This window comes from Grammomys surdaster, unplaced genomic scaffold (assembly GCF_004785775.1).
Source record: "Grammomys surdaster isolate TR1022 unplaced genomic scaffold, NIH_TR_1.0 214, whole genome shotgun sequence".
Classification (NCBI taxonomy): Eukaryota; Metazoa; Chordata; class Mammalia; order Rodentia; family Muridae; genus Grammomys; species Grammomys surdaster.
This window is the reverse complement of record NW_021604659.1, coordinates 1,420,218-1,447,038: the sequence shown is the minus strand read 5'-3', so window position 1 is coordinate 1,447,038 and position 26,821 is coordinate 1,420,218. Positions and strand designations below refer to the sequence as shown.

Below are 26,821 nucleotides of genomic sequence, written 5' to 3'. Positions count from 1 at the left end.
CCTCATGGCAGACACGCTGTGGTGTGTGTTTTGCTATCTTGCTCTCTCCCGCCTGCCCCAGTTCATCTGCTCCAGCTTTTGTCTTATTCAGCAGCTACTCCATAAGCAAGCAAATAGGGTTTTATAGCCTCTCGCTAAGTATTTCTCATCTCTTGCTAAGTATTTCTACCATAGTGCAAAAGCAATTTTATTATGTGAGGCTGTATTTTTATAGTCAATTGAAACGACTATTAAAATATAGCATTGGTTGTAGGGCTCATAGCAGCTCTGCCCTTGCCAGCTAGAGAGTCCTGGAAATAGAGGCCTTCTGGGGAATGAGGGCCTGTACCTTGGGCCTGAGGCCTATGCCTGCTTGTGGGCCCTCCATGTCTTGATGCTGGAACACAATATTCAATGAAAGCAACTTAAGGAAGGCAGGGTTTATTTTGGCTTACAGTATGAGGAAATACAGTCCATCATGGTGGGGAATACATGATGGCAGGGGTGCGAGGCACGCTGTGTCTATACTCAGGAGAGAGAGAGAGAGAGAGAGAGAGAGAGAGAGAGAGAGAGAGAGAGAGACAGAGACAGAGGCAGAGAGAGAGGCTGGTGCTTAATTTGTGTTCTCTCTTTTTTAAATTAAGTCCAGGACCTCAGCCTAAGGCATAGTGCCCCCCACAGTGGATGTTTTTTTTTCCTTCAGTTAACCTAATCTAGATATTTTTTTACAGGCATGCCTATCTGCTAGGTGATTTTGGATTTCCTCCGGTTGACCATCGAGACTTAGCATCTCAGCCGAATCCCAAAGGTCCCACACTTAATTTAAGGCCTTGCAGTCACATTTTGAGCTTCTCTCCTGTAGTAACATATAGGTAGGCTTTCCCTCTTTGACAGTCTCTGCTTTTCACTGGTCTTTCAAGTTTGTGGGTGGTTGGCCTGTTCATATTGTTAGGCCCACATCAGCTAAATCATTTGGTAATTCTTTTTTGGGCTTTGGAAGCAGCGCCGTAGGTTACCCAGGGTGGTCTGGTACTTGTATAGACTATGCTAGCAATTTTCCTGCCTCAGCCTTTTGAGTGACAAGATGACAGGTGTAGGCCCCCATACCCAGCTCTGTGGTAATTCTATGCTTAATTTTTGGAAGAAATGTCAAAGTAGCTTCCCTAGCAGCCTTGTTACAGTATGCAGTCTATCTGTAAAGGGTTCTGGCTTCTTCAAATGCTTGTATTATAACTTTTTAATTATAGTCATCCTGGTTTGAAGTTTATAACAACTGTCAAATAAGAGACTTTGCACTGGTATTTTGCGTTGGGCTCTGTGATGTAGCCAGTTTCAGAAATAAGCACCATCATGGTCTGGCAGGGTGTTTTGTGAAATGCCATTCATGCTCGAGAACAGGGGGTTTGTCTAAGAGTAGCTTTACCAGCCTGCTGAAGACAAAGATCCTTCCTTTCCAGGTCTGAGGGATGTCCCTGGCAGGTCTAGGACCTGGAGTTGAATGTATTTGTCCACTCTTTGTAGTCAGGGTCTTGCTTATTTGTTCAGGCTGGTCTTGAACCCAAGATCTCTCTGGTTTCGTCTTCTCAGCACTGAGGTTACAGCTGTATGCCACCATGCACTAGGTTCCCAGTGTCTGTTTGGGCAGTGTACTGTAGCGGGATGTGACTCTCCACAGGTCTCAGTTGCTCAGTTCTCTGTGTTCATTCCCGAGAGTCCCCGTTATGTAATGCTCATGGCGTTTCTTTGCCCTCTGTGTCCAGGCAGCCCACCACAAACACTACTCCCAATTACTGCGCACTGTCTTCTCTGTGCTTTTGGGCACTGTCCAGGAAAGACAAATTTATCAAGCATTTAACTAAGGCAAGATTTGTCTTGTGTCCTCTGGGAGCCAGGGTTGTGCACTGGCTGTTCACTCCACAGTGCTAGAGGCAGGTGTTAGTTCCTCCTAGCCTTCATTCCTTATACAACAGACAGAAAAGACAGGTGCCATTTCCAACCAAACCAGGCCCTGGGCTTTCTCCCTCAGGCTATGCTGGCATGGGTCCTTCTGAAGTGCAGGCTGTCCTTCTCAGCAGAGCATCTGGGACAAGCCCCAGCTGCCAGTGCCCAGTGTTGATTCTGCCTGGGAACAAGAGGGCAGTGTGTGGGCTGCTGGGCCATTAGCATCCGAGTATGCAAATATATCCCAGCAGTGCAACACCCGCTCCCCCTGCCCCCTCCCACAGTGCCCCCCTTGCCTCAGCCAATGCTTAGGAAATTCTGGGATTAACCCTGAAGAGTGAGGCTTGTGCTGGTTCTGACCTCTAGGCTCTAAGAGTGACCTTGGATCTTTATGCGCGGAGGGCTCTGTATCTTATAGTCCTATAAGCATTGCGTAGACATGAACACCCTCGTTTGGGCGATAGTGACAGGGAAGAGAGGTCCTGGGGGTAGGGCAGGGGCCAGAAGGAGGATGTAGGATGCAGATGTCTGGAGTGTTGCATTCACCTGCTTTTGTGCTATGGGGAGACATAAATCTCAGTCTCATCCCCCACCCCCCCCACCCCTGTGTGTGTGTTACATGCTGTGTGGGTGGTGTATGTGCCCATATGTATACTGATAGAGTACAGAGGTTGACATTTGACATCTTCCTCGATCACTTTCTCCCTTATGTTTTGAGACAGGGTCTCTCTCTGAACCCTGAGCCAGTCACCATCACCCACTTTCAGGTTTACAGATGCCTGGCTTTTGTGTAAGTGCTGGGAACCCAAACTCAGGTCCTCATGCTTGCATAGCAAGCACCGAACCCACTGAGCCCCTTTCCTGGCAATTCTGTTCCCTCTTTAAGCTGAAGGTATTGTTCAGTGAGTACAGGCTTGGAGTGGCACTGACTGGTGCTACCTCCTGAGAAACACCTCATCCTTACCCACTGGTGCTGTGGTGACTCTTGTCACTCTGTTTCACATGGTGAGAAACTGCACCAAAGGTGCAGAGCTGGGGCTTGCAGTTGAGCTCTTGTTGGTCCTTCACATCCTAGTGCTGGTCTCCCAGCTAGAATGGTGGGTCTGCTAGCCTTGAAGTGGAACTTTACAGGGAGGCAGCGGAGGGGAAGATTTGCTTCAGGGGGGTAGTGTGGAGGGGCCCTTTGTTTCTCAGGTACAGGACACATGTGTCTCCTGTCTTACTCATTGAATACACAGTGGGCAAATAGTGTCAAGGGAGCCTGCTCTCTGAGGAGATTGCTCATCATTGAAGGAGGAGGCAAAGGACTCGGCATGTTGACAAGTCATCTTACTGAAAGAATGATGACTGGAAATGCTCTGAGCTCTGCGCAGAGGCGAGCTGCAGGGAGGGCTGTCGCCAGCAGCCTCCGTGCAGCTCCTTCATTAACACCCCTGTGTGCCCCACTTTATTGTTTATCTCAAAGAGGGCTTGATTGTTTTTTAATCTTCAATTTTATTTTTTTATCAAAGCTAAGCAATGTAACACTACACAGGAGGAATTTCAACAAACTATAGAGAATCAAAATTCATCTTTGGTAATGAGAGAGTTCTGTCCAGAGACTGTCTGCCACCACTGCTGTTTCCTCACTGATGTGCAGGGAGGGTAGGTGGGGGCTCCTCAAGCTTTGGGGGGTTTAGAGCTGCTCCTGGATGCTTTTACAGTGTGCAGCTTCTCCCAAAAGTTTACTCCCCTGGTCAAGGCTGCATTCCTATTGGCTGAAAGCAGGTTCTCAAAAAGGTTAAAGATGGAATTGTATCCTTCTTTGTAAAAGCTCCACAGCAAGTACCTTAGATGCCTTTCAGGAGGGAAATGGGCAAACTCATAGTGACATATTTTATGTAACAAAAACGAACATGTGTGTATCTCAAAAGGTCAGGTAAGTAGGTCAGACATGAAGATAGACTTGTGCTTCCATGTGTGTGACTATCAAGAATTGATAAAGGTCATACCTAACAGTAGATAGTTCCCTAGAGGGGCCCATATTGGAGGTCAGAGGATGGCCTTGACTGTTAGTCTTTGCTTCCCACCTTGTATGAAAGGTGGCTCTCTTTTTGTTAGCTGTAGTATACATGTTCCCTGTCCCACAGGCTTCCTGCTGTTCTCCTACCTCTGCCTTCCACCTCATCATAGGAGCATCTCAGAACTGATCTTACTTTGGTTTGCATCGTGTATAAAGTCATGGATCTGATTATCTGAGATATCCATTTGGATATATTCATTCAAAAGTACATATGTGGGCAAGGGAAGATGGCTCAGTGGACCAAGAGGACCATGACCTGAGTTTGAACCTCTAGAACCTGTGTAAAGCCCGACACGGTAGAACGTGTCTGTAATCCTGGTGCTCTTTTGGCAAGATGGGAGGCAGGAGGCAGGAGGCAGGAGGCAGCATCCACTGGAACTTGTGGTCTGCAGGACCCAGCTCCGTGGAGGACTGTTTGAAAGGGAGGGAGGTGCCATGCATGGGTGCCACAGCAGGAACCTTGACAGATCATATTTGCTGATGTCTGTGCCATCTCTGATGGACTCAGGAGGCAGGAGGTGATTGTGTAGCTGAGATGGAAGTTCAGGAACTGCTGATACAGGGAGAGGCTGTCTATGTCTGTCTGTTGATACTACAGTGTTAGTACTCAGTGTATGTGTGGTTCCTTCCAGGTTTCAGTGGATTGGGGACTGGTTATTCCTATATCTGTGTTAGTTGGTCTTGCTGCTTGGTCCCGTTAGGACTCTTGTAGGGATGGTTGGTTGCCTGCTGGTGTTTATGGGAAGGAGGCCGGGTGGCTGGCCTTTGTGTCCCTTACTTGCTAATCTGGTTCACTGGATACATTCCTTGGGGGATCCTTGATACTCCTTGGCCAGGTGACAGGAAGTGTGCTGCAGTGTGGAGGCTGGACCTTCAGGACTTGTCTGGGTAGATGTTTAGAAGTGCCACCCCTGGTCATGCCCCAGGTTAGCTCTATAGGTTCTAATGTGAACTAAAGCTAATAGTAGGGTTAGAATTGTGGCCATGTTTATGTCACCTTGAAGTCCTTTGTTGACGTATCAGTATAGCTTTGTGAAACCCTGTGTGTTGGGTACTGTGAAGCATAGTTGTGAGAGGAGGGGCACAGGGTGGCAGAGAAGGGAGTCGTGTAAACAGTAGAGTCTCGTTAGGATTGTGGAGTGTGGTACTGTATACTCTCTTCTATGCTTATTGGATTTGGCTAATGACAGGCAGTGAGCAGTAACACACAGGCAGCATTTGATACTGACTTGTCAGAGTACTTAGGGACACTGCTGACAGTATGTGAGAAGGTTTCTATACTGAGTTGACAGGGGCTGGCCAGGCCAGGTAGAAGGGAGGCCTGAACACAGGTTTGAGGTGGGTGGTTCATGGATGCCTTTGTCTTCTGATGTAGAGACTTATCTCTCCATAAAGTAGTATGGACTCTTCCCCTGTTTGATTGCTGACTTTGCCTGTAAACTTCTAGACATTTAAAATTTGAACCATGTGCATAGTTTGTCATTAACAAAACCAATTAGGGCTGGTGAAATGGCTCACCAGTTAAGAGCACTGACTGCTCTTCTGGAAGTTATGAGTTCAAATCTCAGCAACCCACATGATGGCTCACAACCTTCTGTGGTCAGATCTGATGCCCTCTTATGGGGTGTCTGAAGACAGCTATGGTGTACTTACATATAATAAATAAATAAAACCTTTGGATTGGAGCCAATTAGAAAATGAGTCTGTAAAGATGGCTCAGTGGTTATATGCTTGCTGGTCTTCCAGAAGATTCAAGTTTGGTCCTCAGAACCCATATCAGGTTACTCACAAATGTCTGTAACTCCAACACCAAGAGATCTAATGCCCTCTTCTGGCCACTATATGCATCTGTACTCATATGTTGCCTGTGTATGTGTGTGTGTGTATGTGTGTGTGTGTGTGTGTGTATGTGTGCGCGCACACACACATACACACATACATGAAAGAAAGAAAGAAAGAAAGAAGGAAGGAACGAAGGAAAGAAAAGCCAAAGAAAGAACGAAAGAGAGAAAGAAAGGAAGAAAGAAAGAAAGAACAAAGGAAAGAAAAGCCAAAGAAAGAATGAAAGAGAGAAAGAAGGAAAGAAAGAAAGAAAGAAAGAAAGAAAGAAAGGAAGGAAGGAAGGAAGGAAGGAAGAAAGGAGGAAAGGAAAGCCAAAAAGAAAGAAAGAAAGAAAGAAAGAAAGAAAGAAAGAAAGAAAGGAAAGGAAAGCCAAACAGCATTCTTAAAGTGTCTTTGCCTTTCCCCTTATTGGTTCCCATTCATTTTAGACTTTATGGTTTGACATTGGTGAGATTGGTGAGAAGAGAAGGTGGCCTCATGCTCTGCAGGACAAGTTATTTGAAGTTTTTCCGATGCTCAGGAAGATAAATCAGGATATATGGCAAAGTGACATCATCACCAAGTATTAACACACAAATGGTTCCGAGTTGAGCTTGTCTGTTCCCATTTGAGAGACCAGTTTGTCTTTGCCCAGGAGATCCCAGGTCTCAGTGTTATTACAAGATGGTGCCTTTTATATAGGACCAGATTGACAGATTTTAGAGATGGAGGTCCTTGCCAGGTTTATAGCCAAATGAGTAGGATGGAGGCCCTGGCTGCCCTGTTCTCCACTAGAACTCTTCGCAGGGGACTCTAGTATTGGAGTCCATGGGTCTTGTCCTCAGTGGCTGCTGGTGTGCAGTGCCCATACTGGAGGAGCAGGCGCCTGGCAATTGAGAAGCGCCTGTGTTCTCCTACTGTTCTGTCTTGAAGAAGGTGATTAGAGAGATTAGATCTCCTCCCTATCTAGTCTTTCCATCTGTTTGCCACTGAACAAAATTCAGTGTAAGAGTAGATACATTTGCCCTCAGCCAAGTTCTCCCCATCACCACCGCCCCCCAGCCTATGTGTGTGTGCGTGTGTTTGTGTGTGCGCGAGTGCGTGTGTGCATGTGCAGCATGTATGTGTAAGTCAGAGTGCAGCTCATCATTCCTTTGGTACTCTCTACTCTTTTTTTAATGATAGGATCTCTTAGTGGCCAGGAGCTTACCCTATAGACCACACTGACTGCCATTAAGCTTCAGGGAACTTCCTGTCTTTGACTCCCTAGTGCTGGGATTATTGGCAAGTTTAGCTTTTATTTTTAAACATGGGCTCTAGGGATTGAACTCAGGTTCTCTGCAGAGCCAGTTCCCCACCCTTCAGAGTTCTTTCTTCTTTGTGGGTGAGCTTTGACAAGTTATTGAGGATGGGAATTTTCTATTCTAGGACTGACTTCATGAAATCTGGAAAAGTAGAATTGCAGGATTTTACTTTTCCTACCATGGAAAAACAAGAAAGTTGCCATTCTTCAGTGCCCACCATGCTTCCTGTGGACCTGTCCATTTTGGCACTGTGGCCTTTTGGACCAGATAGCAATAAGATAGTCATGGATAAGGCAGACAGTGATATTTTATTCTGAAGAAAGATATTAAAATGTCTTTGAATTGTATCTGTCAGTTCAATTAGAATTGGAGCAAAGACTCTTTCATATTTTCCCTCTCGTACCCTTATCTCCACCACCTGTCCACCTGTTTCCATTTAAAAGGCAGAAAGAAATATTGAATAACAAATGACAGCGGCTTTATCCTGCTGTGCCCTGCTCTGTTTTTTAAAATTATTTCTCCGAGTTTCTAGATTCTAATATCCAAACAGTTCATGAAATATGGCCACAGGGGATTTATTGGCAGGGAAACAACCTCTGTATTCCTAAGAAAGAAAGATAGGAGTCTGAAAGAGTAGTGAACCCAGTAGGAGGAACACCGTGACTCTGAAAGTAGCTTTCTTCCTCAGAGAATCCGGGACATCCCATGAGAGTCCCACACAGAGAAATGCAACTGCAGTGAGCTTTGGTGTTGGCTACCTCTCCCCTAGTTTCCTGTGTCCCTTTCTTCTTTGAATCTGGTGCCCTAAACTGGGTAGGGAGGCTGCCCAAGCCACTGGGGTTTGCAAAAGGAACTTGAGTATGCTTTATGATTCTGGCTTAGTGGTCCACGGCCAGTGTGTCAAGGCATCCCTCATAGGGCCTTGTACCCTTCTCACTGCATCTTTATTTTTGTTTAAATTGTGATTTAAAAAAATCTATCATGTAAAATTTGCCACTTCGATCAATTGAAAGCAGCCAATTCTGGCTTGTTAAGTATATTCTGGTTGATGGGTAACCGTTTTAACCATCCATCTCCAGGGCTCTCCCCATCTTCCTCAGTGTAACTGTCATTCAACGCTGACGCGCCTTCTCCCAGCACTTGATGGTTGAGACTGTTTCTTTTCACTGAGTGAAAATGTTGCAAAATATGCTCAAATGTTCTTTCCCATAAAGCCGAGTGGAAGTCTGCTGGATATATCAGATATGTTTTATCTTCTGTTGATGGATAGGTTTCTGGAGTCACACTTGTCTTTAGACTACTGTAAATAGTGGTCTGCTTGTGTTTCACCTGGTTATTTGCACATTGGGTGTGTACATATTTGGTATATACACACTGGACTTAGATCTTTGGTTATAGTCATGTGTACACATTGCTAGGTCATGGTCATTCAGTTTTCTGTGGCAGCTGAACTGTTTTGTATTCTTGTCAATGCCACCTATGAAAGGCTGAGATTTTCACATTCACTGAGACTTTGGTTTTAATAGGAGGGTAATGGTAGTCCTGTGCCTATGAGGCCATAGCTTCTTGTGGTTTTTGAATGACTGCATGAGGAGAGTGGTGATGGTGAGCCTATTGGCCTACATTCACTGGAGGAATTTCTCTTCAAGCCTTTTGTCCATTTTAAAACAGCTTCTGGTGTTGATTTTGTAGGAAGTTTTAAAAAACATTTATTTAATTTGTGGGGGAAGCACACATGTGCCATAGCATAGTGTGTGCCACAGTGTGTGTGCGTGTGCATCTGCATGCATGCATGTGTGTGCATGTATTCATGTGCACATGCTATGCTGTATGTGTAGAGTTCAGAGGACAGTTTGTAGGAAGGATTCTCTCCTTCTACTCTGTGCATCCTGAGAATCAAACTTAGGTCAGGTTTGGCAGCAAGCATCTTTACAAACTGAGCCATCTCACTGGCCCCAAAATTGTTTCCATAGTCAAGACACTACATCTTATTAGAATTGCAAATGTTTTCTCTCATTCTGTGGGTTCTTTGAATAATATCTTCTGATGTATTCTTTTTCACTTTGATAACATCCAACCTCTTTATTTTGCCTTTTGTTGTCTATGTTTGGTAGTGTATCCAACAAGTCTTCGAGGTTTAATGTCATATCTTGCCAATAAGAATTTTGCAATTTTGACTCCTGAAGCATTTCTAGCTTGTTAATTTTTGTGATGCTCAGGGGGATCCAGCTTTGTGGCTTGCTTGACTTTTACTTAGGTATCCAGTTGTTCCCACCACCATCTGTTGAAATCTGACCTCTCCCTAGGGGATGGTCTTGAAACCTTGTTCAAATCGCTTGTCCTGTGTGCAGAGCTTTCTCCTTGTCCTTTGATCTGTGTGTTGGTGTCTATGCCTGTACCACACTGTTGCTGTGGCTTTGAAGTCAGAAAAATGGGAGGCCCCAGCTTTGTTCTTCTTTTTCTATAGGCTCCTAGCTACTCTTGAGTCTTGAGTGATGGATGCTTCTGTTTGTGGGGTTTCAGTGGGACTATGCTGAGCTTTAGATTGCTTTGGATGCCACTGACACACTGACAGTTTGAAATCTTTCTCTCTAAGACCATGAGTGTCTTACTATGGATACCTTTCCATTTGTTTGTGTCTCTTCATTCCTTTCTGCAGCATCTTATAGTTTCCTGAGGGTAGCTACTTTCTGCCCCCCGGTCTAATGTATCTGTATTTCATTCTTTTTGTTCTTTAAGAATTTGTTATTAGTGTGGGCATATGTGTGTATGGCACATATTCTGCAGTCAGAGGACCACTTTGTACAGTCAGCTCTCTCTTCTGGGGGCAGACTCAGGTTTTCAAGCACATACCGTGAATGCCTTTACGGACTGAAGCAGCTCACTGGTCTGGTTTTTATTTTTATCTTTCAAACATCTTAGAAACAGCACTTTGAACACTACCCTTTCTGCCTGGCTCTCAGAATCTTCCTGACATCCTTCCTTCTTCTTGCAGCATCCTTCCATCCATCTTCCCACCTGGTGTTAGAGGATCTGTCGTGTGCCAGGAACATTAGAAATTTATCCCAGGACAGCACAATTAGGTCTTTGAGGGATGAATCACCGGGTTAGAAATGACTGGGTGATCCAGCTCTGCTTGAGATATTTGCCCTGTGGCCTCTCTCTGACTTGGGGGCAAATGCAGCAGTGTCTCTCTTTGAAGGGACAGTTGAGGAATTCCAGCTTGCAGCCCCCTGGGAACTGATACATGTGCCCCTTTCTTTGTGGTGATGCCAGGGGTTCACACAGGCATCATCTCTAGTGTTGTTGAGTTCTCCATGACTATAGAGTTAACTTTCTTCCCTCACAGTCCCCGCCCTTTAAGATCAAATTCAAAGGATATGTCTTAGTGTGTCTGGAGTTTTTTCTATCCAGTATTTTCTGAATGGCTCAGTGTGGGAAAAGTTACCCCTTAGAGGGCTAGACTTCTAACTAACTGCTAACCGCTTCCTGGGGACCCAGCTTTTTTTAGGCTCAAGGTTACTTCAGAGTGGGCTAGCTAGGAGTGGGTCTGGTCTTGCGAAAAGCTGAGTGGAAACTGCTGGCACTCTGTCCTCTCCTGGGTTGAGATCAGGCTCCTGGCTGTGGCAGATGGGCCTGCAGGAGCACAGAAGGAAAGGAGCCTGGCCTCCATCCTCCCATGGTGGTTTCTCAAGCCCTGAGATCATGAGTACCCTTGAACACTTTTCCCATTGAAGGCAAGATAAAGGGACTGAGATCACAAACAGAGCAACTAATTTTCACAGATTTGCATGAAAAAAGAATGTAATTATCTTTTAAGCTGCTGCCTGAAGTCCCAATATCATGTTTCAAGCAAGGGTGTGTGTGACCCAGACAGAACTCTGAGCCAATTGGTAACCTTCACCTTAGATACCGTGAGGAGGTTCTCCATATAGTATAAGTGGGTAGAGCATATATCCTTAGACCCTAACCAGAATTGCAATTGACTGGATAAACCTCTCTCTAGCTTCCGGATCTAGTCAAGAGCATCCTGAAGATAAAGGAACCGGCAAGGTTTTTTTTTTTTCCTGCTACTGAAAACCATCCAAGAGGGGGGTACTTTATGAGCTGGTTCAAGTCAGGAGTTTTACTGAGTGCCTTCAAAGCTAATATAGGTTTCCTTTATCTAATGCAGTGGTTCTCAACCTGTGGGTCACAACCCCTTCAGGGGAGTGTGGGATGATCCTTTCACAGGGGTCCCTAAGACCATCAGAAAACACAGGTATTTACATTACAATACATAACAGTAGTATATTACGGTTATGAAGTAGCAATGAAAATAATTTTACGGTTGGGGGTCACCACAACAGGAGGAACTGTATTAAAGGGTTGCAGCATGAGGGAGGCTGAGAGCTGCTGCTCTGAGGAGTCATGGTTTGGGGAGGTACAAGGGAAAGACATTTCAGCAAGGTCATGGGACTACCCAGTTGGTAGAAGGCTCAGTAATAAGCGGTTTATTCTAGGTGTGCACAGAACCTTTGATTAAAGGGAACAAGATGGAATTCACTTAGGATGTGGACAAGGATGTGGAGTTAGGGGTGGGCCTTGCAGACAAGTGGGGCTATGAAGTATGGAGAGGAAACTTTTCTCAGCAGCAGGAACAGCTCATGGTGTGGGAGCGGTGGTGGTGCTGGAGAAGAGCGAGTGGGATGCAGTCACATGGCAATGTCCATCCCATGAGCTTGGGATGCTGTGTGTGTAGCCACTCTTAGAGGGAAGACTGAATGAGGGCAGAGGGCAGCGCTGTCAGCAGTGCTGGGGGAGAGGAGAGAGTGCTTGCCTCTCATGGAGGCTGTGGAGGGTTGGCCAGGGAGTTTGAGTGGGAGACAGTCTGGAAGGGAAGACATGGAGCTGTAGGGCTGCCTTCAGCTCCTTCTGCCACTTGAAGCCTGCCAAAACGGTGTGGACCTCAGTATTGTCTCCCTCCCTCCTTCCCTCCCTTTCTCTCTCCCTTCTTTTCAGTAGTCAGGTTTAAATCCAGGATCATACATTTGCTGGGCAAGTGCTCTGCCACTGAGCTATGTCCTCTCCTCTCTTTTTACTTTTTATTTTGAGATGAGTCACTGAGTAATTTAGGATGGCTTTGAATTTGCACTGGCTTTGAACCGGTGATCCTCCAGCCCTAGGATCCTGACTAGCTGAGATTAAAGGAGTGACTGATCAGGTACAGTTACTGTTTCCATCTGTTTAGTGGGTCTATGGGCTGTGCTGGAGTTTTTCCATATGAGAGTAGTTAAGTAGCCTGCTGCTTCCCCACAGTGGGACTTACATTAGGTGCTGTTTCTGTACCCTCCCCTCAAGAGGTCACAGTGCTCTGTAAACATGGTGATTTATGTTGGTTTGATTGAATGTTAAGTTAGTTTTTTGTTAAGGAGATTTTCTTAGTAAGGACTGAGAAATTTGCAAGCAGGGTGTTTTGGATGTGGGTGGCCCTTAGGAAGGCACAGTGTTGGCACAACCTGTTTGTTTGTCATGTTCAAAACTGAGTATTGTGATTTTCTGGTATAAATCCAGATTGAGAGAAATGGAAAACATTCTATACTCATGGTATTAGGCAGTTTTAAAAAGAGGTAAATTAGTAGCTCAATGCTTGGTTCATAGAATGTGCATAGTACCTGTCAGTCAATGCCATCACCATCATCACCACCGTTGCCATCACCAGCAGTGACAGCACTTGTGGTGGTTCAATATTATGTCATCATCACTAGGAGCATCAACTCTAGGACCCCCATCCTCAGTCTTACCAACAATATTGGTGCCCGGAAGATTCCCTCTTCCTCTTGAGTCACTCTTCCCCCTGATATCCCTCATAGCTGTTTTCCAGATGATCAGGAACTTGAGCAGAGGTCATGGCTTTGCTTTCCTGGTCTCTGATAGACTTATGCTGTTTGAGAGACAGACCAGAGTGCTAATTTCATATTTTGGGAAGAAGATCCATGTTTACTTTGGGCTGCTGCCAGTTCTTAAGAAATGAATAATTATAAGAAGACCCACCATTGAGAGGGAGAGCTCTATAACTGGCTTGTCTCTACACACGTCTTCATCGCTATTATCTCAGGGGCCATGTCAAGCACTGGACTCCACTGTCCAATAGAGAGGTTTATGTCCCTGTGCATTGGTACTTGGTGATGTCACCCATAGCTGGGCCAATAAAAAAGGTGAATGAGACCTAGGGAGTTGGCTCAGTGGGTATAGTGCTTGACACAAAGACCTGAATTTGGGTCGCTAGCATCCATGTAAAAAACTAGGCATGGTGGTGCAAGCTTGTAACTCCAGTGCTACAGGGCACACACAAGTGGATCCCAGGAACTCAATGAGCAGCCACTGTAGCACAAAAGACATTCTCCAGTTTCATTGAGAGACCAGTCTCAAAAAAATAGAGGAAGACGTTCTAAAGTCAACCTTGGGTCTTTATATGCATCCACATGGGTAAGCGCACCCTCACATACATGTGCACATATGCATATACTGCACACACACACACACACACACACACACACACACACACACACACATACCATTACCACCACCACCACCACCACCAAATAAAGGTAAATAGGCTTAAAGATGGATTTGCCCACAACCCAGAGGTAGTTGCATAGATCTGAGTGAGACAGGATAACCATGTTCTCCAGGGAAAGAGATCATAAAAATGAAAAAAATTTCCTGGCTTGTATCTCTTTGCTGTGTCAAGTGACTTCAGGTTAAGCCCAAATGTTGATTGCTGCCCATACCCTTTTGCAAGATGGCCTTGTGCCCTTTCCCTCTCATTCCCGGAGAGGGCAGTGTTGAAAGATTGATCTTAAGAAGGAGTAGCCTTAAACTGAACACTTTGGGAGCTTATTTAAAAACAGCTTTGCTCCCTTGTGACTGTTTATCTCATATAATTTGAGAATTGAAACTACAGGCATGTGCTTGCCTGGATTCATGTTCCTGCAGTGGAGACCAGTTCCAGCTGCCTTCACGAGTGAATATGTTAATTACAGAATACCACTTTTCAATCATTTTGAACACTTTTATATGTGTGTGTGCGCTTGTCCATGGAGAGACCTTGTTTTTTGTGACAGATCTTGAGGTGGCCTGAACTTTGCCAGGACTTTGCTAAATTGGTTGGCCTGTAAGCCCTAGGGATCCCTTCTCCATGGGAGGGATTACAAGCACAGGTTATCCAGCTGGGCTTTTTTTTTTTTTTAAATTGTGGGATCTGGAGATTGAATTCAGTCCTTCTGCTTGTAAAATAATCCTTCTGACCTGGATCCTACATTCTTCTTCTGCCAGTCACCCTTTGCTGCTAGCACATCCCCACAAATTTGGAACCCTAAAGTAACACATACTGATCGCTGTCCCCAGTTCTGGAGATCTGAAGTCTCACAGTCCAGGTCCACACAGGGCTGTGGTCCACAAAGGTTGTGTGGAGCATATAGGACTGTCCCAGCATATAGGACTATCTGGACCTTGTCGCCTCCATTCTGGACTGTTCATCCTGTGTCCTTATCCCAAAGGTCTTTGTGATTACTTTGAGCCAATTATGTGATCCAAAATTAACATCCCCATCTGAAAATCCCAAGCTTGGTTACAACTGCAGTGGCCTCTTTGACCATGTTGAGAACGTGAGCACAAAGTTCTGGGAATTCAGGGGGTAATTTTTTTTAGAGGACCACTGTTTTATCTACCGTATTCCGTTGTCAGATATTCATACCTTTCGGAGCATTTTAATTTACTGTAACTTTTGAGTTATTCAGTCATCAGCATTAACTTGAGTGCAGGCTTGGGGCCAGTGCTATGGTCACGACTGGTGATTTGGGGTCATGTGCCAGTCTTAGAGCTGTGCTGTCCTTTATAGATAAGATTGTGGGTCTGTAGGCTCATTTCCAAGTTACATTTATGGTTTTGGAATGTGTGTATGAGATTCTCGGCCTGCTCTTCACTGCTTCTGAATAGGTAGGGTTCTTTGTGGGGAAACACTAAGAAAAATTTATGTGTATACGTTTTGCATGTTCACACATGCCCAGATGTATTTACACGCAATGTGTTCATTTTATTTCATTTTTAGTATGCCTGACTTTTTCTTTTTCTTTTCCGGATCTCTAACTGAGTAGGCAAGCTAGAAGGGATGCTGTTAACTGTCGTGATATAAAAGCATTTATGGTTCCTAAAGGCTTAAGAATATGGCTGTGCTGAACTGGGGAGGCTCAGCATCTGCTCTGGGCTGCCTTTACCTGCTGCCGTTAACTCCTGTTAAAGAGTCACTATAAAATGCTAAATAAACTTAATAACTGGTAACAACCTACTTTGCCAGTTGGGACACTTATGTTTTATGAATTTGGGGGAAATACTTGAGAAAATGGAATTTTCCAGGTATGTGTGTGTTTTGATGCTTGAGATGTTTTGTGAGCCGGAGCCAGTGGCCTTGCTTTGACATTTTAGAAAGAATTCAGAAGCTGAGCATTGCTCTTTGCAGGAAAAGTAAGTCGCTTCCCACTTCAATAAAAGACTTCAGTGTCAACTAAACTCACAGTGATCCAGGTAGGGCTAAACATGCCTGTCATAGTTGGCCTTAGAAGGCACCTTCATACACCTGGAAAAGGGAACCTCAGTTGAGAGTTGCCTCCATCCAAATGGCTTGAGGGCATGTCTGTGGGGCATTTTCTTCATTGCTATTGAGGTGGGAGGGCCTAGTTCTCTGTAGGCAGTGCCATCCCTAGGCAGGTTGGCTGTATAAGCAAGGTAGCTGAACTTGGGGCTGGGAGCAAGCCAATGAACAGCACTTCTCCAAGGCCTCCCCTTCCAATTGCTACTTCCAGGTTCTCAACCTGAGCCTCTGTCCTGGCTCCTCTCAGTGATGGCTGCAACAATAAACATTTTCCTACATACATTGCTTTTGGTCAGTGTTTTATCACACAACAGAAAAAGAAGTTTGGGGCTCCTGCTGGGTGGGTACTGGGTTTCTTTGTGGTGTTGGGGAAACATTTTGGAAATTAGGTGTGATAGTTGCATAGCATTGTGAATATAACCAAAGCCCAGCATTGCATACTTCAAAGAAATCACATTCTCTTCCCACAATAAAGAAAAGTGGTGCTGCTTGGAATTAGGAATAGCTATGAATTCACAAATGTGTAAGATGTGCCCTTTCCCTTTTGTGTGTGGAAGTAAAGGCTGCCCATGTGAGTTTATCAAGACTGAATCTATCATAATGTTGAAAATAATCATTTCTACTTGTGCTAATACATTTTCTCATCTCTTCTTCAACAGCTTTTTATAACTACGATGCTAGGGGAGCAGATGAATTGTCCCTACAAATAGGAGACACTGTGCACATCCTAGAAACTTATGAAGGTAAGTGTCGTTTGATGTTTCTGGTCTAGGGATTTAGGATAAGTCAGGGCCTTCTCTGCCAAAGGGTTTCCCTGTCAGGGTGCTATATTCTCAGGACACTTTCCTCACAGATAGATGCTCTTCCAGGTAAAGGTTGCTGGGGCAGCTATTTGTTAAATTCAGTGAGGCTTTATTAAGGTCAACTTAAAACTAAACATTATATTTTTAATCCCTAAATGCTTCTCACTGGCTCGTTATTTTGCACATGTATGTAAATCTTTTTTTGTTTGTTTGTTTCCTTAGTTTGTTTTGTTTTTCAAGACAGGGTTTCTCTGTGTAGAGATCCAACTGCTTCTGCCTCCTAAGTGCTGGGATTAAAGGTGTGTGCCACCACCACCCGGCTGTGTGTAAATTTTGACTAAAACTGACTTGGTGAGAAACAGATTTGGGGAATTCAGTTTGTTGATCTGATTGTGTGTGATGAGTGTTTTTTTGTTTTTTTTTAAGTTTTCATTTTGATTTGTTAACAGCTTGTCTCAGTGGAAACCACAACTGTCATGCCTTATTTGCTGACCTTTTCCTTTAACTGTGACCCCCATTTTCTTCAGGGTGAATAGTTCTAAGGAATATGGTTCAGGGAAGCAATTGTGACTTTTCTGATGCTTTTGGTTTTTGCAAGAGGCTTTCATGGTTAGAGCCTTGCATATCCTGTGAGCCTGTGGATGCTCTGCTGTGGTTGTTATTTCGTGTAGGGGCAGCGGCAGCAGCGATAGGCTTGCTTCTTTGTTTCTTCTCTCTTAAGGCATTGCCCTCCTCAGTTTCTTTAAGGTTGATGTATCTGTGTCTGCTGGCTTCCATTTCTGCTTGAAAAGATGATTCCATAAGCAGACTTTGAGTCCCGGGACCTGATTTAAATAATCAAATTGCTTTTAGATCGGGTTCAGCAAAAGTCTTATAAGAGAGAGAGGAAATTGTAGACATTTCATAGTAACCAACAAATTGAACTTCCAGAGAGGTCTTCACATCTCACTTTGCACAGGAGTGAGCTGTGCTCCGCTCCTGCCAGCCAGGCAAGCAGGGACTGGCTCCCGTGTCCCTCAGAGACATGGCCGAGAAGCAGAACCCTATTAAAAAATCCATGTCTTGCCCCTTATTCTTCATCTGACTCAGAACTCTATTCCATTTGCACCGTTCACTCTTCAAAGTGTGTGGGGGATGGGGGAGTCAGCTCCATTGGCACACGCCTGGAAGCAGCTGTAGCCTGGCAAAAAGGAGCCCCAAAGCGAATGAGTGGCTGGCTGTGATGGGCGCCGTCTGCTTGTTTTCAGTTTTGACAGCTGACAGTTGGATTTCCTTATCTGCTCTCAGTACAGATTGCCAGTGGCTTCGAGGAAACAGAGAGAAATTAAGTCGAGGTGAAGGATCAGGCATCTCATCTCAGACATTTTTTCTGATCTGAAGGGAAATGCTGATAGGTTTCTTTTATTTTTTTAATTGCCCCTAGCTACTTGAATGTGGAATCCCAGAGTTCTCAACTCTGAGCCCTGGTGTCTTTCCTGAATAGTTAATGATTTCCTGGGGCGCCTGGCTGTGTAGAGTGTCCTTCTTTACTTCTGGAGGAGACTGTCTCCTCTCAACTCTGCCATCCTCAGTCACCTCAGTGGGCCTTGTTCTAACCTCAATAATCTGCTAGTGACTTTGACTTCCAGTCTTCAGCCAGGATTAATTTGCAGGCCAGTTTTAGTTCCAATTTAACCACCACAGTCTTTTTACAAAAGACTCTTTAACATAAAATGCATTTCCCTTCCTGGGCAGCTAACTTCGTGGTAGACTTGGTCCGAGAAATGCATTAACTGAGTCTTCCGGAAACTGGGTGACTTTATCATCAAATAAAGATGCCATTTGTGCCAAGGCTGTTTTCAGCTCATGGCTTGTCTTGGAGGTTGGCTCAGTATCTACCTTTTTTCCTCTTTTCTCCCCTTCTCTCTTCCTTCCTCCCTCCTTCCCTCCTTCCCTCCCTCTCTCCTTCCCTCCCCATCTCTCTCCTTTCTCCCTCTCTCTCTCTTTCTGTTTATCAATCTTGATTTTCTTTTTCTTTATGGTCCAGGATATCATTATATAGGGTGCTGAAAAAACTGTAACATCTAACTGCCCACTCAGTCTCTCTGCGCCCCATGCTGGGCTGGATTGCTCCTTTTTCCCCCCCACCTCCCTTTTTTTCCTTCTCCTTTTAAGATGTCTTTATTACATGCAGTTCAAAGACCACATTTACCTTCAAGTTATGGTTAATTGCTCTCTGAGGCTTGCTGAGGTGGAGGTTGTCTAACTGCTGCCCATGGGCCATATGCAGGTGAGGACAGCTCCCAGTGCAGCCCTACAGAAAATCGTAAACATAGTTAAACCACTATGAGCTTTTTCTCTGCCTGCTTTTTTTAATTGTAAAAACTCAAATGCTGTTAGCATGAATGCTGTAGATAACAACACCGTTAAAAGGTTGGACAGGCCTGATACATCCACGAAAGGTACATACCTACCTTCAGGTTACAACACTGTGGAGGTGTGTTGACCTTCCAATGGCTACTCAGTGCAGGCTCTTGCCTTTCAGTCATATCCACTATTGAGGGCTAACCAGTCAGATGTGAACATGAGTCCCACCTGCTTAGGAAGGGACTCCGGTGCCGTGTTAGTTTCCCCAGAGCTGGATGCTGCTTCAGGGAAAGATTGAGGCATTGTATAAAGGTTAAGACATTATCTTTTTTGATGTGGCTGTTACAACTAACCCTGACTAATTCAGACATTTAAGTGATAATGCTATATATTCATCCAAAATGATTGGCCAACTTCCTATGTTGGCCTGTGGCCTCCCTGAACTCAGAACTGTATTTCTGCTATGTATGTCTGTCTTTCCAGTGGGTGTCTCTTTTTCGGTATGGAAGGGCTGATTACATGAAGGGCAGCAGCAAACTCTGCCTGGGAGTTGTTTGTAAGTGTGTTATCTGCTAGCTGAGCATCTCTTTGCCCAGCCGTGTCCCTTCCTCTCCTTGTCCTTTGGTCATATCCCTTCATACCCATGGTGACACCCTCTTCAGACTAAATTCTCTTGCATGCATCACTCAGCATGGCTTGGCCCTGCTTATCTTAGGCACTTCGTGGGTCATGAGCAGAGGCTGTGTCTGTAATTGGTGTGTGTAGGAAGGTTCTGGCGACAAGTGAATGGGCCCCGCTTGATGAAGCAATAATTTGTGCAGAACATGCCGGAAAGCACTTAGCTTAGAAATGCCATTACAAAAAGAAACTGCCAGCTAGCTATGCTAGGTCAAAGACTTCTCTTCTGACTGCTGTAACTCAGACCCTCCAAACAATAAAAATATCCCTGTCCCCAAAACGAAAGCAAACCAGACACCACCACCAAACCCTTTCTCATGCCTGGGTTCTTGCCTTATGTGTGTTGCGTATGTTTTTACCTTAGGTGGGTGTGTTACAGCTTTCCTGTCTAACTGCCTCATCTTTATCTTGTTTTGCTCTTTTGTCTGAGTCTCTTTAGTCTTGGTCTTGTCTGTCCAATGGGCATTGCCTTGTGTTCTGCAGACAGTAAAGGAAGCTCAGGTCATCTCAGCTCCAGTCTCCAGGATTCTGTTGCCAGGAAGGCTTGTGTGTATTCTGCTGTGCAGGGATACAGCTGCCTTCAGGCATTGGGATAGGGTTCTTGGTTTTTGTGGGGGTGAAGTGGGGTGGGGGGTCAGATGTGCTCACCAGTAGCTGCTGTCTACATTGAATTTGGAGGCCATGTTCTGAATGTTCTGATTTTCACCACTTTTATTTTGGAGCAGTGGTAGGAGGTTGTTGAGTTTTTGCTTCATTGATTAGTAATAAGTTTGGGTTGTCTTCACACGTGTGTAGGTTGTTGGGTTTCTTTGATGAATCATTTGTGTAGTTTGATCTTTTTTTACATTTGGTTGCTGATGCCTCTTCCACCCCCCACCCCCTACCCCCGCGGTCTTTCTTTGATATTCTAGGACATCAGTCCTTTGTCACTTTCAGAGAAAAGGGGCATACTAATGCTGAATGGAAGGACATTGCAGCAGTGTAAAGGAAGGTCCTTTTAGACTGAGGAGTACAGGCTTTGCATAACTCATTAGATTATGGGCCCATTTGCCTAGAGCCTATAATGCTGTAACTGTGGGCTCTGACTCCAGGTTAGTCTAGCTGAAACCTCTGATCTGACAGTGGCTATCAGAGTGTTTGATATTTGGGCATTTGACATTTAGAACAGGCTATATCCCTACTCACTGTGTTTGGTCCTCATGTTCAAAGAGCAGAGCAAGTACATTTGGCCCTTCCAAGATCCCTGGAGTTCTCCTTTCCTTTTCTGGATATATCTTCCTAATTATCACTTGAGGCTATTGTTTATGTCAGCAGCTGTTTATAGCCACTTTCTCCATGATTACTTTCCGGGAAAGCTGAGGGACCCAATGCTGCTATTTGGTGTCCATCTGTCCTTCTTTCCTTTTCCTTTTCCTTTTCCTTTTCCTTTTCCTTTTCCTTTTCCTCTTTTTCTCTCTCTCTCTCTCTCTCTCTCTCTCTCTCTCTCTCTCTCTTTCTTTCTTTCTTTCTTTCTTTGTATTATAGCTTGCTCTTGTGAGTTTCTGGGGTCTGGTGTCTTAGACCCCATACATATTGTTGAATCTCTCAGAATTTACCTAGCTCACCTTCAGCTACTACCTCACCTTCAGCTACTACCTGATGCAACAAGAGCAAAAACAAAGAGTCATGGGATGGCTTTGACCTTGTGAGTTACTTTCTAGAAGCAAGGTGGCCAGGACCGATCTTAAACTTTTTATAAGAAAATATTTCTCTGATTTCTTGGCCTGGTGGGATTTCGGGGAGCTGAGTCCATGGCCATGGGCCTCTTGGCATCCTTAGGGATGAATTTTTGCAGTTACCCTTGATGGGAGGTAGCACTGATGGTGTCCCGTTTGCTGGGAAGCACTCACCCATTGAGCACTTGATTTGAATGAGCAGTGCTAGTGTCTCCCTTTCTGTTGTCTACTTTCCTTGTTTTGTGACATGGAAGGGTTAGGAAGTTGGAGTCAGGCCAACCCCTAAGGGGGCAGGGGTCCATAAGTGCTTGGCCTTGGTGCTTCCTTGGAAGCTGTCCTTGCCACAGAAATACTTTGTGAAACTCTGGCTGCCCCTAGGGAGAGCCTTACAGAGGAAGGAAGTGGGCTCTCAATAGGTTTTCTGTTGGAGAGCCTTTGATGATTCCAGACTTTGGAAGTTGTGCCTGGAAAGATCTTGAGCCAGATGGAGGAGTGTGGGGGGTGGGTTGTGGATGGGGGGGTGTAGGGTGGGTTGTGGGTGTGTGTGTACAAGGATCCTGCTGGGAACAAGGCCTCTTTTAGGGCTTAACTTCTGAGCGTTGATGAGAGACTGGAGGCAGACAGAGATGAAGTGGGGTGGTGCAGGGAGCGAGCAGTGGCCAGTGGGACTCCCCTGTGCCATTAAGATGCTTGTCTTTCCCTGGTCTGTAGGGCAATGACTTCTGCAAACCTTGAAGGTTTTGCTTGGACGATGCTGTGTCTCCTGCGCTAACCATTTCAACTCTGTGTTTGTTTAGGGTGGTACAGAGGCTACACCTTAAGAAAAAAGTCTAAAAAGGTAAGTCTTTTCCATTAAACATGTCTCTCCATAAATCAAACCATGAAAGGAAATGAATTCCATCTTATTTACATCTAAGGGTGTTACTTATTTAAAATGTAACATATATATGGGGTGAGATTAAAAAAAAATGAGCTTGAGTTGGATTCTTCTGAATAAAGATGTCCACAGAAATCACAGCTTCTGCTGGGAATATTGTTGTATATCTATAATCTCAGTATTAGGCTATCCTGGTCTACCTAATGAGAACCTGTCTCCACAAAAGACATTTCAGCTAGGTAGTTAGTGCCAGGAGCGAGTTGTTGAGATGTGGTACTGACCTCTACTCATGGAAAGGAGAACTGTTTTTGTCCTGATAGAATTTTGCATCTTGTTGAACCACTGTGTGTAGCCATGAACTGAGTGTAATCCCTTCAGAAGAGTAAAATGCCACCAACAGTTTTCAATTTCATATTATCTTTGATAAATTAGCAAGTTTGCAAAGCTCACACATGGCCATTTCCCACTTGCCTTATGGCAGTTTTCAGACTAGCTTAGTCAAGTTGAAAGAGCCTGATTTTCTAGGGTGATTTGCATGTGTGATTCTATGAATATCCGAATCAGAAACATGCTATTACTCCTCAGATATTTCGAAGGGCGCTCCCATCCACAAGGATGTGTGGCTTCGACATTCTTAGCTTCACAAAACCTAATTATGGGTCTACTCTCTCACTCTGTAACGCTATAGTATTGCAGTAATGCCCATGCTGAGCTGTGGTTAGTCTGTCCATGTTAACTTGGACCTTTTAATATCTGATTGTGGTTGACAGATGGTTCATTTTGCTTCTCAGAATTGGCCTCTCATTACCACTGTATCCAACTGGACCCTGTTGTGATCTCTAGTCTGTAATAGGGCTTTGGAATCTCAGTGGTTTCCATGCCAAGGCGGCCCTGTTCTACGTCCTCAGAGGCCTGGGCTGGTCTTTGGCAGCCGGGCTAGGGTTCCATGAAGCTGTGTAGTCTCTTTTATGTTTATCGCCCGTGAAGTGTGCAGATTGGAGAAACCATGGTTGAAGATTTCAGGAGGCAAGACGTTAGGAATATTAGGGTTTCCCAGTGGTAAAGTGCTTGCCCCGAGGACCCAAGTTCTATCCCTAGCACCAATGTTAAAAGCCTTGAAATCTGGGTGGCAGCACATGCTTATAATTGTAGCACTGGGAAGGCAGAGACAGGAAGTTATCTGTTGCTTACTGGCCAGCCAGGCTTGTCTCAAAAAGCAAGATGGATGGCTCCTGAGGAAGAGCACCTGAAGGTGACTTCTACCCGCATGCCTAAATGTGTGTGCATACACAGGCACCCACCTCCGTGGTTAGGATTGTGCACTGACTCCTTGATTACATGGGACAAAGCCACACTGCTGTGAGCAGCACATGCCCAGGAAGGCTCTCATTTTCCTTGTTGCTTCTATGTTGTCTGGGAATCCCATCCCCATCTTGTGCTCTTCTATTCTTCTAGTACAGTGGTCCTCACCCTTCCTACCGGTGTGACCCTTTAATACAGTTCCTCATGTTGGGGGGACCCTCAGTCATGACATTATTTTTACTACTACTTCATGACTGTAACGTTGCTACTGTTATGCATCCTAATATAAACATCTGATATGCTACCCCAAGGGGTTTGCGACCCATAGATTGAGAACCACTGTTCTAGTGCTTTTTAATGTCAGCATTCTCTGCCTGGCTCCTGGAGACTCAGGCCTTCCACCTCATGATGCCCTAATGCTGTAAAAGGGTGTGGTTATTTTCCACTTGACATCCCCATTGGCTAATGAGGAAATCAGAGCCTTGCAGAGGCTATAGTTTGGTTGCAGTTGTGTGAAGTGCCTCCAAGCAGATGCAGAGAAGCATCGAGGCCCATAGGAGTCTTAGCTGAGAGCTCTGCATGAAATCCTCTGCCTAGATATTCACAGACGCGTAGTTGGGCTGGGCAGTGGCTCATTTCAAATCTTCAGGCATGTCCAGTCTCATCCAGCTGTAATTTTTCCTTGGGCTTCATAATGTTGAGTGCTGAGGCTGAGGGATTTCTGTCGGTGGACTTGACAGGACTGGAGTGGTTTGTGTGTTGTCTCACCACCTTCCAAACCCACATCTATTGGTATTACAGAGAAAATACATGTCGCATGTGCACCTACATGCCTTTTTGGATGTCTTGGCATCTGGATTGAATGACCTGGACCTCTTGATTGCTCAACCTGACTCCTTCGATTGATGCCATAGTATTTCTTTGTGTGAAATCTGTTCACTTTGCTGGTGGACAGGACAAGCAGAGATCAATAGTGCCTGATAGCCACGTTTAGCCCTCTTTAAGCCCTCTTTCCTTCTAAGCATGATTGCCAATTTGCTTTCTGGATGTTCAGTGAAGACCCTTCTTGGCAGATGTGTCCAATCAGATGCTCCTTTTCCCTAATAGGTTACATTGAATCACCAGGGCACTAACTACATTCCTGTTATGTGCACCAGTCATCTCTGGTTTGCACTGCCTAAGCCTCTGGGAGTCACTGGTTTGTGTTGCTCTGGATCCCATGAATGAGATCTTGAAAAACTCCTCCTGGCATTTCACAGACAATGTCTGAAGTTGAAGTTCTTCTCAAGAGCCATGCTCCTTTAAGCAGGGCTCTGCTGAGCCACGTGTCTATACATACACACGTGTTTACAATGCTTACGGGAGACTCAGAGACAGTAGAAGCATAGGCTAGCATGTTTCCTCGGTGCTTCTGCAGATGGGTTGAATTTCATCCACCTTTGGCCTTTTACCATTGTCTACTTTATATGGAGACTGATGAGGAAGGCCCCAGGGATGTCCCTCAGTGGTCAGTGGACACGTGTGACAATTAGTGGTTTAAACCAACTTCTGACAGAGTCTTGTCATTTATAAAGGGAAATCTGTTACAGCCTGTCCTCACAATTGGTTTCTAGCATCAGACTTGTTGCATGCGCCAAAGTCAAGGTCAGCAGTGGAGAGGAGGGGCAACCTGTGGAGGAGAACATTTTCTTGGGCCTTTATGAAATTGTTGCTTTGCAAACACGTTGTCTGTTTTCTGCTAGGACATCTGCACAGTCTGAAATACAAGCTGATTGGGAGATTCTCTTTTGTGCCTTGTGTTTTCTTCGTTGTGTTGTATGTGATGCTTACACTTGCAAAATTAATGGTGATCCAACCCCCATCCCCTCCTCTTTTGGGGCCATTGTTTGATTTGCAGTCAGTATTCGCATGGATAATGAAAATGCCTTTTCTCTCCCTCCAAGGGTATATTTCCTGCTTCGTATATTCATCTTAAAGAAGCCATTGTTGAAGGAAAAGGGTGAGTCTTTTCTTGATATTTGAATGAAGACTTAGATGATTTCACGTGGCACTGCTGCCAAATATGTGGAAGGGTAAGTTGTAAATAACAGTGGGGGTGCAGAGGCAGCTCCCTGGTTCAGATCACCTACTGTTTCTGCAGAGGACTTGAATTTGGTTTCCAGCACACATGTTTGGTAGCTCACAACTCCCTGGAACTCCAGAAAGTACTCTTCGCCTCATGTACATAGCCCCATACAGATGCATATATAATACACAGTTAAAGATAGAAAAAAAAAACCTCATTATGAAAGATAAAGCTGTGTTTGACCATGATGGTATAGGACAATAAAGGGTGACTTGTGGCTCAGTTATGTTGGTCGTTGCTTTGGCCCATTAAAGAGTTCAAGGTCAGCTCCTTAGCTGTAGTCATCTCTTTGAAGCTGAAGTCAATTTGGGGAGGTGTGTGTGGGTGTCTCAAATGAGCTACCTCATTTGAGAATGACCACCCTAGATCCTTAGCTGAGTGCCCTGCCCCCCAACCCCAGCCCACCCCGGCCCAAGAAATCTAGCAGGGTATGATACAGAGTTGAGGTGGGAATGAACAGTTGTTAAGTTGGGACCTGTGTGAATTCATGTGTCAGCTAATTGAGATTTATAACTCCTTGAGGTCATCAGACTAATGTGTAAAGTCCTTAAAAGGACATTCGTAGACCAGGAACCCAGAGCCAGGTGTGAACTGGGGGAAGACAGCATTCAAATGTCTTCTTTTTTGGTCTCTGCCTCATCTTCACACTCCGTTAAATATGTAAATTATAAAATTACTAATCATATGATTACTGCATAATGACATCTCTTTGGCTGATTACAAAATTGCCTTTCCGAGCACTGTACTTTTAACATATGAAAAGGAAGGCTTGGGTTCCTGCACTTCCCCGGCGCATAATTAGAGGGAAGGGAATAATTTAGAGGCATGGATGGTGCTGACCTGCAAGATGGAATTTGTTCAGACAGATAAAATGTTTTGTATGCAGAATTCTCGAAAGGAAGACAAAAGTAAGTTGAGAAAGTTCTGCCTTGTTACGGAAATAGTTGAAGTGTGCATTTAATGTGCTTCTGTCTGCCAGGGTCAAAAATCCTTAGATAAGTTGGCTTGTATAGGAGTAGTGATTTTTCAAAAGCATTTTGAAACGTACGAAAGGGTGTGTGTTTCCACAACATTTATTCAGCGGCACACTATTATGGGAATGCAGAATTACCTGGATCCAGGCAGCAGGCAGGCTGGTCCTGTTGGTCTTCTGGGGTCTGGTTTCAGGTGGTGAGCAGGAAGTGCAGTGGAGGCCAGCTGTGCACAGGTGTCCTGATGATGCTTTCTGCTCCCACC

The 26,821-nt window shown here is 44.9% G+C and overlaps 1 protein-coding gene across 1 annotated transcript in view; it reads left to right on the top strand.

Annotated features, from left to right (window-relative positions):
- The window catches only part of Dock1 (dedicator of cytokinesis 1), a 508,897-nt gene that overhangs the window by 37,474 nt on the left and 444,602 nt on the right, over nucleotides 1-26,821 (top strand). Inside the window, exons 2-4 of the mRNA XM_028772526.1 lie at nucleotides 16,399-16,482; nucleotides 22,079-22,119; nucleotides 25,404-25,459. Of these exons, the coding sequence (XP_028628359.1) occupies nucleotides 16,399-16,482; nucleotides 22,079-22,119; nucleotides 25,404-25,459 (181 nt within the window). The remainder of the gene's footprint in view (nucleotides 1-16,398; nucleotides 16,483-22,078; nucleotides 22,120-25,403; nucleotides 25,460-26,821) is intronic.